The 14,599-nt window shown below is 43.1% G+C and overlaps 1 protein-coding gene across 1 annotated transcript; it reads left to right on the forward strand.

Moving 5' to 3' along the window:
- Positions 1-3,751: 3,751 nt before the first annotated feature.
- On the forward strand, positions 3,752-13,911 carry ATP5ME (ATP synthase membrane subunit e). The gene is made up of 4 exons (XM_082271378.1): positions 3,752-3,904; positions 9,623-9,677; positions 11,460-11,555; positions 13,873-13,911. The coding sequence occupies exons 1-4, from the start codon at positions 3,869-3,871 to the stop codon at positions 13,896-13,898; spliced, it is 213 nt and encodes a 70-aa protein (XP_082127504.1). The 5' UTR covers positions 3,752-3,868; the 3' UTR covers positions 13,899-13,911.
- The last annotated feature ends 688 nt before the right edge of the window (positions 13,912-14,599 follow it).

A 14,599-nucleotide genomic window follows, 5' to 3' on the forward strand; every position in this document is an offset into this window, starting at 1 on the left:
CTGCATCTGGAAGGGGAAGTTGGGCAGGCATGCCTCCTGGGTACAGGTAGGCAAGGATAATCGCTTCCTGGAATTCCCGGAAGGATCCAGTTCGTCCTGACGCCCTGTATAGGATAAAGGCGTTCAGCATAGCCAATTGGAATAAATAAACAGACACTTTTTTGTACCAGCGTCTGGCTTTACGGGCAACTAAATATGGCGCCAAAAGCTTGTTGTTAAGGTCCACCCCTCCCATGTTCTATTCGTGGACACAGGGGTTTCTCCATAACGCCAGTTGCCGTAGGAATTTGGATCGTCGTGTCTGCGTGAATGGAGGACAGAACGAAAACATACCGTGTAAAGCCCTGTACACACGATAAGATTATTGAACGATCTGTCGTCCGTTTTTTGTGGCATGCTGGTCTGATGTGGAAAGTGAAGAATACGAATTTTCCCGTATGACAGAATTCGACTTCAGAAGTGATGTCATGTGTTGGATTGCTTTGTATGTGTTCTTTCCTCTCTGAGCATGCCTAGTCTTGCTCTTAAGATTTTTTTCCGTCGAAATCTGTACTAATGAGACCAAAATCGGACGTTGTATTACGGACGACAAAAATTTTATAGCCTGCACATCAGGATTTTTTCAGCCGAAAAGTCGGAGTCGGCTGTCGAAAGCACCATACTAACAATCCGAAAATCGGCAGATCAGTCGTCGGACGAATTTTCCCTTCAGATTTTCTTATCGTGTGTACGGGCCTTTAGATGATGATCAGATCACATTTTATGACCAATCTGTGCAGAAATCCATATCATTCCAAAGAGTTCACATACTTTTTCTTGCAGCTGTATGCCACAAGAGCACTGAGCACTTTGGATTTCTGTGGAGGAGATCCTTGTGGGACTATTGAGTTATAACATATTAATTGTCACTATGTATTGGTTATTTCACATTGCACTTTATATATTGTGATATTTGGCACTTTATATTATTTGGATTTATTAGAATACTAAGCGCAAATTACTTGTTTTTATTATATCAGTATATTATTGCATATATATTTATTTATTGAATATTGAACTTTGATCCGTTAAGATATATTCTATTGCACTTTGGACACTTAGTAATTGAGCAGCGCTGATACATCTACACACATATCTTCTAAAAGGAACCCCCCATTTTCTCAGCAGCAGCTTATCTTGACACACAGTGTGCAATATATTTCCTGAGTGCAGGTACCTTAACCCAATAAACCATACCTCGGTGCGGGCCCGTCCTGAGTTTTCGAGTAAATCCCGGGGTCCTGCTTCCACAAGAAGATCCTGTGGTCCCAAGTAGATCCCAGGGCCCTGCTCCCACCAGAACACGCTCCCACATGCCTGCCATATTTTGCCGTATAGCCACATCTGTGTAGCTGCTGTGCCTGCATTCGCTTCTGTAGGCCGCCTGAAGATGCTGGCATAAACCATACCTCCCACCTGTCCCGGAATGTACAGGACCATCCTGGGATTTCGAGTAAATCCTGGAGTCCCGCTTCCACAAGGGGATCCTGGGGTCCCAAGGAGATACTGGGGTCCTGCTCCCACCAGGACCCGCTCCCACATGCCTGTCATTTTGCCATGCAGACACATCCCTGCAATTGCTGCGCCTGCATTTGCTTCCATAGGCTGCCTGTAGATGCAGGTGTAAACTATACCTCCCAACCGTCCCGGAATGTGCAGGACCGTCCTGAGATTTCCAGTAAATCCTGTGGTCCTGGAAATCCAGGCTGGTATGCCAGGTCCCAGTGCCAGAGTGGGAATATCATTGATGGATACAATGTGTGCTCTCACACTAAAGTTGCCCCCTCTACCCTTTAAAACTGAACACATAATAATTACACAGGTTCTGTGGCTGATTAAGGTGGTAATTAAACTCACTTCTGCAAGTTAGCCTCGGAACCTGTGTAAGGGGGCTGGAAAGAATTTCCGGGTCATGTTACTAGCTAGTCAAGGGAGAGTTTGGTTTGTATTTTATATTATAAAGATATATAAATATGACATATATATATATATATATATGTTTTTTTTTTTGCCCAGAAGAGAACAGTAAGGGGGGGGCAGGAGAAAACCGTAATGGGGGGCCATGAGAGAACAGTATAGTACAGGGGGGCAAGGAGAGAACAGTAACAGGGGGGGGGGCAGGAGGGAACAGTATTTGGGGGCCAGGAGAGAACAGTAAGGGGGGGGCAGGAGAGAACAGTATAGTACAGGGGGGGCAAGGAGAGAACAGTAACGGGGGGGGCAGGAGGGAACAGTATGCAACCCTGGTTGAGAACCACTGATGTAATCATTTCAGACTCAAACCAGACCCCCATTCCTAATATTTGGCGTAATTTTAACTCCGTCCATTTTTCGTCTTTCATTCCATTTTCTCACTGCTGCTAGGTTACGCCCACAAATAAATGCCCCACTCCTAATTAAAATATTACTCTGCCTACACACAAAAAAGTGTCCCTAAATTTTTTTTGAGAATGTTGGCAACTATGGGTGCTCTGCATTGACTCCTGAGAGAACAACGCTCTGCTGTGTTTACAACAGCAGACCACCGTTCTCTCTTCACGGGGAGCGATCGCGGGTGGTCTGCGGCAATGACGCCCCCCCCCCCCGGATTGCTCCCGCGAACTGCCGTACAGGTACAGCGATTTGCGGGAATTTGCCGCCATATGTAGGCTGCGGCAAGTGGGTAATGTAATTGTTAATGTATGGCTTTGACACTTACGAAATGCTTATAATTATATTTCAGTATGCCCAGACTTGTATAAAGTACTCGAAATTTCTACTTGAGTAAAAGTACAAGTGCTCGATCAATAAATTACTTGAGTAGAAGTGGAAGTGCTCGCAGAAAAAGTTACTTAAGTAGAAGTACTAAAGTATTCAACATTTTTTTTACTTAAGTATTGCAAGTAGTTTTTTCAAAAAATTTGCTACTTAAGTACTAAAAGTAAAAAGTACCAGTAGTTTTGAAAAAAAAATTCTACTCAAGTACTGAAAGTAGAAGTACAAGTACTGTGTTATGTAGTTATTAAAGAAAGAAGTCAAAAGTTTGAACATCATATTGTTTTTATTATTTCAAATGATTTATTTAAATGATTAACCTGTGTTTGTTAGTAGTTTCTTGATGCACTTTAAGCGCTGTAGCACCATTTATTTGTTTGTTTCATATTTTCTTTTTATTGGAAAGATTTGGTATAGCAGCTTTTATTATACACAGCCTTTATTTTCGTATGCGCTGATTTACAAATGACATTATACACATTTTTTTTAGCTTTATGCAACCTGCCATCTACTGTTCTGGCAGTGGTAATTTTTTTAAAAGTAACGAGTAACGATGCAGCACAAAAAAAAAATACTTGAGTAGAAGTATCGAAATCATCGAAAAAATGTAGTGAAGTAAAAGTAGAAGTAGGAGAAAAAAATTCTACTCTAGGAAAGTACAGATACCGCCTTTCGGTACTTAAGTAGTTCTACTTCGTTACTATACATCTCTGAGTATGCCATAGTAACATCTGACAAAAAGATCAAAATGAATTAAGATTTGTGTCATTCTCAACATTTTTGGCCAGGGCTGTATTAAAAAAAAAAAACGAGAGCGGCTTACGTCAGTGGAAAGCAGATGAACAAAGCATTACATCACTCCTACCACTCTGTGACTAAACAGGTGTACATTATTCTCTTCCATTCTATACAACTCCCGCCCACAAATCCCCCTCCCTCCCTCCGCCACTCTCCCAGTCACGTGCTCTGTTAACCTTGGTACATAGGAAGGGCTTTGCAGACACTTCCGGTGACGTCAGGCTCCTTCCTGTTCTCCCCGGTGTGCTGTGTGAGCGGTGTTATTGGAGGAGAGAAGATGGTTCCTCCCGTGCAAGTGTCCCCGCTCATCAAGGTGAGTGTGGAGGGCGGTATGGGCTCTCCTCCCGGCGGTGTGCAGTGTTGGTAGGACTCGGAGGTAGCCCGTGTCCCCTTACTTATGGGTGAAGGTGACACCAAGGCCGCTGCCTGCAGGCAGGAGAGGGTCAGGTCATGGTCTACTGTGGGATAGCAGGCTTCGAGTAATGGAGAGAGGCAATGTCATTGTATTCTGAATGACAGCAGTGCAATATTTCTATCCCCACCCCTCAGCCTGCCATTATGCTGTGCACCCATGTACATGGAAACATACACCTCTATAGGTTTAGAGGTCCAGCCTAGCTTTACCTCCCCACAGGGTGCCTGCACAACCATAGTTATAGGCATCTTCCTTCCTTAATCTGTCCTAGCGTCAACTATAACCTTTCCTGACAATGAATCACACCTGGCACACACGGAATATGACTGATATGCACCTTGGATCTGTCATTGTTCTTCATTACACCGTTCAATGTACACTTACATGTGGCATACTACGTATTATTTTTCCTAGTACCTAGTTTTGATAGGTACCGGATCCTACTTTTGCTCGAGCCGACTTGAAGGCTCAAGCGGAAGTTTTCCTCTCCCCCCTCCGCTGCAATATTCTGGGACACGTCAGAGGTCCCAGAAGATTCCCGACCATTCCAGACATGCAGCGTGACTCACGCATGCGCAGTGCATACCCGGCTGTGAAGCCGCAAGCTGTCGTAGCCGGGTGCCAGCACTGATGAGGAACAAAGGTTCGGGCAGCCACATCGCTGGATCATGGGACAGGTGAGTGTGTGTATATTAACCTCTTTATGACCTCCCGCGGCCGCTCCTGTGCGAATCGCCGTAACTGTACGGAGGTCGTGAGCAGGGAGCAAGGGGCGAGCGCGCCCTGCTGGCAGTGTGCTCCCCCCTCCAGTCCGCAGCAGGGAAGCCGATGCACGGGTCAGGCGGCTCCGATTGCTGCCTGACACCCACGATCGTTCCCCGCTGATGGACGGTCGGCTGTTGTAAACACAGCTGACCGTTGTTCTCTCTGGAATGATCAAGGAGCCCATGTGATCCTTCTATATAGGATCACAGGTCTCTATGATCATTTCAGAAGCCATGCCTCCCCACAGTTAGAATCACTCCCCTAGGCTCACATTTAACCCATTGATCATAGGGTTAACCCCTTCACTGCCAGTGTCATTATTATAGTAACAGTGCATATTTCTAGCACTGATTACTGTAGTAATATCACTGGTCCCCCCAAAAATGTCAGGGGTCTGATCTGTCTGCTGTAATGTCGCAGTCCTGAAAAAAATTGCAGATTACCGCAATTGCTAGTAAAAACAATTAAAAATGACATAAATCTTTCCCGTAGTTTGTAGACGCGATAACTTTTGCACAAACCAATCAAAATACCCTTATTGCTAATTTTTTTTCCAAAAATATGTAGCAGAAAACAAATTGGCCCAAAATGTAAAAAAAAATTTGATTTTTAAATTTTTATTTTTGGGAATGTTATATAGCAGAATGTGAAAATTATTTTATTTATTTTTTTTTTTTTCAGAATCGTCGCTTTTTTTTTTTTTTTGTGTATAGCGCAAAAAATAAAAATCGCACAGGTGATCAAATACCACCAGAAGAAAGCTCTATTTGTGGGGAAAAGGATGTAAATTTCGTTTGGGTACAGCGTTGCATGACCGCGCAATTGTCAGTTAAAGTCACGCAGTGCCAAGTTGAAAAAAGTGGCCTGGTCATTAAGGGGGCAAATCCTTCCGGTCTTAAAGTGGTTAAAAGTCAGCAGCTACACTTTATGTAGCTGCTGACTTTTAATGAACACAAAAATTTTGTGAAACTCCGCTTTAAAGTGAATAACTCAGCACCAAGTTCACTATATGGACCCCTTATGTATTTATACATGTTGATCATATCCCCCCTTTATTTCCTCTTCTCAAGAGAGAATAAATTCAGTTCTTCCAATCTTTTCTCATAGCTGAGCTCCTCCATGCCTCTTATCAGTTTGGTTGCTCTTCTCTGCACTTTCTCCAGTTCCCCGATATCCTTTTTAAGAACTGGTGCCCAAAACTAAACTGCATATTCCAGATGGATTGAATAAACCATATTGGTGATATGAAAATGACCGGAGGCTGTTTGGATTTACCCCCTTTTCCAGGCAGTGCTTTACTTTAACGGACAATTGCGCGGTCGTGTGACACTTTACCCAACTAAAATGTGCCCCCCCCCCACAAATAGAGCTTTCTTTTGGTAGTATTTGATCACCTCTGTGGTTTTTTGTATTTTTATTTTTTTTTTGCTTTATAAATAAAAGTTTAACAATTTAGAGTTTTATAGCTTTCTGCTATAAAACATATCCAATAAAAAATGCAATAATTTAAATGTATTCATACATTTAGGCCAGTATGTATTCTGCTACAAGTGTTTGGTAAAAAAAATCCAGATAAGTGTATATTGATTGGTTTACACGAACATTATAGCGTCTACAAACTATGGGACATATACTGGAATTTTGTATTTATTTCTTATACTAGTAATGTCCGCCATCAGAGACTTAAGAGTGGGACTGCGATATTGAGGCGTAAATTCTGACACTTTGCAGAAATCTGTGACACTAAAACAGTTATAAATGCTATATTTATGCACACTGGCTGGGAAGGGGTTAAACCTCTAGGGCGACTAAAGGGTAAAATGTGTGCCTAGCCAGTGTTTTTGTGTATACAGTATGCTGCTTTCACTAGGGGAAGTGATCGGGACTAGATAGAACCTAATTTCTCTTCCCCCCCCCCCCCCTTTCCAAAGGTAGGCCTTCAAATCGCTGTTCTGGAAACATTACAGGGTTTAGCTTTACAGTCGCATGTTGGTGGTGGTTTCGGTCTCCTTTGTCTCAGGTCCCAGTGTTAATGAAGCTTCAAATGATTGCCATAGCAATGGTGTGGTACCTGTGTATAACATGGATGCCGATTTGGCTCACTTATGCCTCGTTTCCACTGAGCGGATCGGTTCGGTACGCTAATTTGAGTGTTTTATTTATGAAAGTGGCCCATACAACCGAACCAAACCGCACCATTCCTGGTCCTGCTTCAGATGTAGGGCCATAGGAAATGGTACGGTTAGGGCGGAGCTACTGGCGTCACACGATAGATTCCACTGATTGGTGGACAGGAAAACTTCAATGCTCACGTCAAATGAAAGAGCAAAACAAACACCTCATTTGGTGTAAACCCCGCATGGTCCCTGGTGGCCCGACTTGCAGTGGAAACGCTCACCTGAATAGACCGGACCATTCTAACCCTTCCAAACTGTACTGACCCGAACCGTTCCACTCAGTGGAAACGAGGCATTAGAACCAATTACTAGCACCTTTTACACACATAAGAGCCTGTGCAACTGTCTACTGCTGACCTGGAGCTGAAAGGAGCCCGAGGCTTCTATCCAGTAAGGGTGGCTTCATGCACACTGGTTTATTGTAAATGCTGTTTCTTCTGACTGAAAAACTGTGGCTTACTTGTGTTTTTAATGCTGATTTTTTATAACATGTGAAGACCCATTCAGGCATTTATTTCATTGGCCAGAATTGTAATTTTATTCTGGCCATTAAAATAAATGCTAAACAAGCCTAGCTCTTAGGCATGGGCTCTAAGGCATGTTTTGGTGTTTTTTAGGTCCAACAGCTCCCCTTGTGGACAAGATTGTTCTGCATTCAGAAGGTGCTTTGACTGTCTCTAAACTCTAAGGCCCCTTTCACACGGGGAGTCCATTCAGATCTGCCTCTAAACGGATGCCCCATGCATCTCTATGGGGCATTGGATGTCAGCGGAGACATGTCCGCTGACATCCCATCCGATCCGTCAAAACCAGACGGATGGAAACCCTATTTTCCATCTGCCTGGCGGATCGGATGAGAACTGACAGACAGTCCGTTCCCATCCGATTCCCCCATTGAGAAGAATGGGGACCTGACAGCTCTGTCTCCGCACAGCACACAAACACAGCTGTCATCTGTCTGCTCAGCGGGGGATCGGCGTATCCCGCATGATGGACTCGTGTGTGAAAGGGGCCTAATGCTCCTAAATGCCTATGTGTGCATAGACACATAGGCCCCTTTCACACATACGGACCATTCATTTCATTCGTTCAGTCACGTCAAAATGGATGAAGTATTCATCCATTTTTCATCAGTGCTAATCAGTTTTTCATTTTTTTTTTTTTTTTTACTTCCACTACCAATGCAAAAATGGATGAAAAACTGACCATTTGTCAGTTTCCATCTGGTTTTTTTTTTTTTTTTTTTGTCCGATCCGTTTTTATGGAAGAAAAATAAAGCTTTGATCAGTTAAAAAAACGGATGATGACGGATACGGATGTAAACGGATGATCATCCATTTACATCTGTTTTTCCACGGAGATGAATTGATGTCTGTTTTTCATCTGTCAACAGATGGATGAAAAACTGACAGACAGCATGTGTGAAAGGGGCCAGTATGGGAGATTTACCAAAACTGGAGCACTCAGAATCCGGTGCAGCTGTGCATGGTAGCCAATCAGCTTCTTCAATTAAGCTTTGACTATAAGGGCTCTTTCACACATAGGAGTCCGTCGGCGGACTCAGTTTTTCTCAGCGGGGGGATCAATCCGCTGATTTCCCCCCCCCCCCCCCCCCCCTGCTGAGCAGAAGGACAGCTGTGTCTCCGCGCTGTTGTGCGGAGACACAGCTGTCAGGTCCCCATGCATCTCTATGGGGGAATCAGATGGGAATGGACCATCGGTTTCCATCTGTCCAAATTTGACGGATCGCATGTCAGCGGACATGTCTTTGCTGACATCCGATGCCCCATAGGGATGCTTGGGGGGACAGTTCAGATCCGCCAAATAAACTGACAGGCGGATCTGAACTGTCCGCTTGTGTGAAAGGGGCCTTAGGCCTCATGCACACTGGACATTATCAAAACTTCAGTAGAAAGCTGTAAATAGAAGGAGAAGTTTTCAGCTTTTTTGCAGTAAAGTTTTTCAGCTGTAGCTTTTTTTTAGCTTTTTTTTTTTTTTTTTTTTTTTAGGAAAACTATACTCCCACAAAAGCTTATGGCTCAAACGAAAAGTCGAATAGTTGTGTGGTTTTTTTTTTTTTTTTTTTTTTTTTTTTGAGCTTTTATCTGAGTTAGTGTTTTTACAGCCGAAAAACGCCTCTCAAAACCCACTGGTTCTGGGTTTTTTTCCAGCCAGAAAACTCCTATGCTAAAAACAGCCTGTGTGTGCATAGACACATAGAATAACATGCCAAAAATATCAGCTGTAAAAACGTCCAGTGTGCGTGAGGCCTAATACCTGGAAGTGGATTGGTTTCCATGCACAACTGCACCAGAATGTGCACTCTCCAGTTTTAGTAAATAACCCCCCATAGGATTTTGGTGAGAGGAGCTCAGTGGCAAAAGCAAAGCCAAAAAAAAAACCACCCTGAAACATCAGTTTAGGAGCACCAGTGTGCATGAACCCTAAGAAGAGATGATTTGTGCGTATAAGTTCAGAAATGTGGGAAGGAGGGAAATAGGCTATGGTTGGTTTAAATTCTTAGATTTGAGTTGTATTTTGCTGGGGTGAAAATTGCTTTGCAGTCTAGTGTTTGCCAAAGAAATGCTGAAACAGTTCTGTTTTGCCACCTGTCTGTCTCTGTCCTTCTTGCACATGTAATACAATAGTACTCTAACTTTGTTTTATATTTTAGTTTGCCAGATATTCTGCATTACTGCTTGGGATTGGCTATGGCAGTACAAGATATGGTAAGTTTTATTCAATACATTTTTAATATGGCAAAGCTTGCTCTTCCTGTTCTTTTACCCTACTGAGCTTCTGATAGTTCTTGCTAAGGCCTCATGCACGCTGTATGGGTTTACAGCTGCTCCTAGGGGCATCTGAAAGATTTGTATTTTTCCTGCCTCTAAACTCCCACACGTTAGCCTATGTGTCCATGCAAACATAGGCTTTTAGCAGCGTTTGACCTACTGCCAGTGCATCCAGGAGCCGCAGAGCTTTGGCGGAAAAAAAAATGCTTGAAGAGCCTAAACGCTAGGCACATTTAGCACTTCAGTGTTTGTTCATTTCAGTAGCAGTTTAACACTCGCCTGCAGTCTGCGGGCTGGGTTCAGGAATTGCACCTTTTCCTGCTTCCGCAGTCAAATCGCACTGCTCTTACGAGATGCGCTGGGCTTTCATCCATTTGCAGGTGCGGGAACAGCAAGAAAATGGCATGGTCAAAAAGACCATTTGGTTTCCCCGGAGCCGCGTTTTTAAAAAGGTGTATGCGCCTTTTTCCTGCAGCAAAACATAGGCACAGCAGCCCATTCAAATGAATGAGCTGCGATGTCCGAGCATACGCAGGCCATAATAGTGTGAACCTAGCCTAAATGGCTAGTTCAATGCCTGGCACATAGCAGTATCACTGGTCACATGTCACGCTTTAGAATTGTGCACACTCGTGGAATGATGCCAAACTTTGGTACTTAAAAAGCTCTAAAGGCAATGCTTTAAAACTTTTTACAGAGTCATAGAATCTGTCGGGGACCATCTAATCCTCGACAGTCTCTATGGTGTACTCCCGCTTGCGGCAGATTCCTTCTCTGGCTCGCTGATTGCACAGATGAGCCGGTAGAAGCACCGGGAGGGGGGGGATGTCCCCTCCCGTTACCTGTAAGAGCAATAAAGCGACTGAATAGCCACTATGATTGTTCTTATGATGAAGACAATCGCCGGCTGAAAAAAGATATCTGAATGATAGCTGCAGCATCATTCAGTTCTCCCCACGTAAAGCCCTGGACGTAATATAATGTCAAGTGGTAAGGAAGTGGTTAAGGGGATTCCTCTTTTCTGTCCTGCAGTTACAACTCAAAGTGAGGGGAATTCTTTACATAGTAAGGGGAATGGTTTTTCTTAGCAATATTTTCAAAAATAAAGGTATACGTATGTACTAAATGTACACGTATGTACTAAATGCAGAACACTCAAGAGATGCATCTACATATAGACTATGACATAGACTGCTATGCATGAATTTAAGAGTTTTTTTTTTTTTTTTTTTTATCTTTTTTTTTTTTTTTTTTTTTTTTTGCTCCCATTCTGGCTGCTCTGGTCAGATCTGCAGTGGAGATAGTTGCAGCAACTTCTTCCTGGTACAGTGATGCAATATATCCATTGGGGATCGGGCAACCTACAGCAAAGGTTTTCCATCCTAACTTGGGATAGGACACAAGTTTCACATCATGACTCTAAAATGTTATATCAGTAAATTCTAGTTGTTGTGAGCATTTACAAGTCAGTGGTTTGCATAAACAATGGAATGTGCACGTGTTTCTGCTGCTTGGGTCCGCATGTAATCTGGAGAACTGGTCTTTGAGTGGCTATAAACTACAAGATGGCCTCCGCCACTGTGCTGAAGAGGTCTTTTACCATAAGTAAATGTATATAAATCTAAACTCTCCATGTATTGGTTTCCTTAATCTGGAGGTTTGGGAAAAGATTCACTAAAAGTTTTTTTGAGATTTCTTACAAATCTCTCTCATTTACAGCATATTTAAAGCCAAAAGCTGAAGAAGACAGAAGGATTGAGGCAGAGGAGAAAAAGAAACAAGAAGAAGCTGCACGTATTGCAAAGGAGTTAGCAGGTTGGTTGTGTGTAAGAGATACTTGCACAGAAATTGTAATACAAATCTAACTGGGCAACCAGCTAGAGATTTTTACTGGAGACTTAAAGCGGTAGTATCCCGCTTTTTGACACTTTTACCTACAGGTAAGCCTATAATAAGGCTTACCTGTAGGTACAAATAATATCTCCTAAACCGGCATGGTTTAGGAGATATTTACAGTGCATGCAGCTGCTCTGAAGGTCCGGGGGGACCTTCAATTTATTTGCCGGGAGCTTGCCGGAAAATCACTCCCGCGCGCACGCGCGGGAGTGACGTCATCGCGCCAATCATCGCGCCAGAGCCGTCTCTTCCGGCCAGTCACCGCGCCGGAGCCGCCGAACCCGGAAGAGACGGCGAGGGATCATGGCAGCGCCCGCAGCGATATCCGGGGGTCAGTGTCGGGGCTTCGTTCTAAGGTAAGTTACACATAACGGGCTAGTATGCGATGCATACTAGCTCATTATGCCTTTGTCTTGCAGGTTTTTTTTTTTTATTTTTTAGGGTTTACAACCGCTTTAAAATATGGGAGCTGCCATTGCCGATTCAGACTCCTGGATATTGTGCCCATCCTGGTTTCTCTATATGGCAAGTTAATGATCTGAGACAATCATGCAGCAAAGGAGTGCAGACTTTTCCATACTCCACTACTGTGCTTGGCCAGGTTATTAGTAGATAGTGAAGCAAAAATGAAGAAGACAACCCCAGAACATGTAGCCTTGAAACTAGACCATAGCATTGGCTCCCATAAGTGCCGGTTCACACTAATACGACTTGTCGGGCGACTTGGTCAGCCTGGCAAGTCGTGCACCGTCGCGGTCATTGAGTAGTACAGGACCGGTTCTAATAGGAGCGACACAAGTCGCTCCAACTTAGAAAAAGGGTCTTGTACTACTTTGGGGCGACCTGGAGGCGATTTGCATTGACATTCATATTATGAAGTCTGTGCAAGTCGCGCTGCACGCAACTTCACAGGTCGTCCCCTAAGTCGGAGCGACCTAGTGTGAACCGGCACTAATACTGTTCTTACATGTTCATTTTTTTACTTCTATTTAGTGTTTTGATTTTTCAGTTCTCCAAGGAGAAATGGCAAGTTAATTGTCTGCTCCTCCTCTTCCCCTTCCTGCATTTAGGCTTTTAGACCTTGCTGTTATTTAGCACTAAATCATACTCCAATATATTGCATTATGAGGGTTAGATTCTTCCAGAATCACAAATGGTGTTTTGTTTCACAAAATGATAAACAGTGAAGACAATTATTAAAATGAACCAAAAAAGACAAGACAGAGAAGGGTAAGATACAATGGTTGCACATTTTTGGCAGAAACCTTGGCCATCATAACTGCTGAGAGTTCAGGTTTATGCATTTATGGTGCCAATCATATCTCAGAGGAACAAAAGCGATCATCCAGGAAAATCAATTTTGGATTAGTAATCCAAAATCTGGGCTACAGACAGAGAATTGGTATAAATATTCTCACTTTTGAGCTACATACCTGTTCCAGAGCAATGACTCAAAGTAATCCAGTGAGGGCAACATATTGGCTTCCGTATATCCTTTTGAAACCGTTCACTTCATGCAGCTAAGAGGAGACGTATCTCTGGGAAAGGTAGTATCTTGCATCTAATTGTGGTAGGAGAAAAGGACACCACTTGCAGTTGGGTGTTTAAAGAGGTTGTAAACTCAGTTAATTTTTTTTTTTTTTTTTTTACAAGCTGAAAGAGAAACGCATAATGAGCTAGTATGCATCGCATACTAGCTCATTATTAAATACTTACCTTAGAACGAGCCCTTGCCGTCCGCTCACCTCTATGATGGGCGACATGTCCAGTCGCCCGTCTTCCGGGATCGCGGCATCCGGCCATCTGATTGCCTGGAGCCGCGGTGACGTCACTCCCGCGCACGGGAGCCGACAGTCATGGCACGGGTCTCTGAAGAAACGGCACCAGCAGCCTTCAGAGAGCATGTGCCAGTGACATCACTGGCTGCATGTAAGGTAAATATCTCCTAAATGGTACATGTTTAGGAGATATTTACAGTATCTATAGGCAAGCCTATGATAAGGCTTACCTATAGGTAAAAGTGTCAGAGGAGGGTTTACTTCCTCTTTAATGACTAACGTGTCTAAATGTTTTTTGGAGTTCAGCTTTGAAAGAAAAACAAAACATGCCTTCCTGCTTTTTTGTTTTTGATTGGCAAGTAAATTATGCTTTATTGTATTTAGCACCCATTTTCTGTTTAAGCAACATTGAAACCAAAATGTCATCTGGTAATTTTGTTTTTTGTTTTTTTTTGCAGATCAAGAGGATACCATCTTGAAATGAGTTTTTTTATGTGATCATAAAATTAGTCCACTGGGGATTTTTCAGTGTATAGCCATTCTGACCATCATCCAAAATCATTTAAAATGTATTTGTGGACTGGTTTGTACATTTTAAATATATGTACGTTAACTGTATATTTAACAACCCAAAACAATAAAAGCCGAAACTTTTCATGACTGTTTGAGCATTTGAAGACTTGTTTTTGTAATTTGTTTTACAAACCTAAAAATGTATAGCTAAACAATAGTTTTCAAAAATATATCTACATCCCTTATTGGCTATGAAAATCAGACCTGTTTTTGTGCTTGAACATATTGGTGCCAGGTACTGGCACCTCGCAGCAGGGCCTGCCTGTAATGATTGAGATGAAGATATTCCAAGTGCTATGGTGCCCCCTTCATCCTGCTTGGGACTTTTCCTACTTTCTCTTGTTTCTATCTTTGGCAGATGCATGCCTATTGGCTGTGCTTGGGTACCTGGGTAACCTCTAGCAAGTGTCAGGGCCAGCAATGGCATCTGCAAGTACTTACATGCAAATGTTTAAAAAATATCAGTTTATTCAACACAATAATAAAGCTATAAAAGAACCAGTTGTTACAGCATTGTAATCATGAGGTAAGTTATTCACCCATGTACTATCAGTGCTGTATTTTGGCCTAGGCCGACAAGGCCCAGGCCTAGGGCGGCACTTTGCAGGGTGC

Source organism: Pelophylax lessonae, assembly GCF_965119305.1.
Source record: "Pelophylax lessonae genome assembly, chromosome: 1".
Taxonomy (NCBI): domain Eukaryota; kingdom Metazoa; phylum Chordata; class Amphibia; order Anura; family Ranidae; genus Pelophylax; species Pelophylax lessonae.

Coding starts and splice junctions, on each gene's coding strand:
- ATP5ME (XM_082271378.1), top strand. CDS start 3,869: ATGGTTCCTCCCGTGCAAGTGTCCCCGCTCATCAAG. Junction 3,905..9,622: donor AAGTGTCCCCGCTCATCAAG/GTGAGTGTGGAG, acceptor TTTATATTTTAG/TTTGCCAGATATTCTGCATT. Junction 9,678..11,459: donor CTATGGCAGTACAAGATATG/GTAAGTTTTATT, acceptor TCTCATTTACAG/CATATTTAAAGCCAAAAGCT.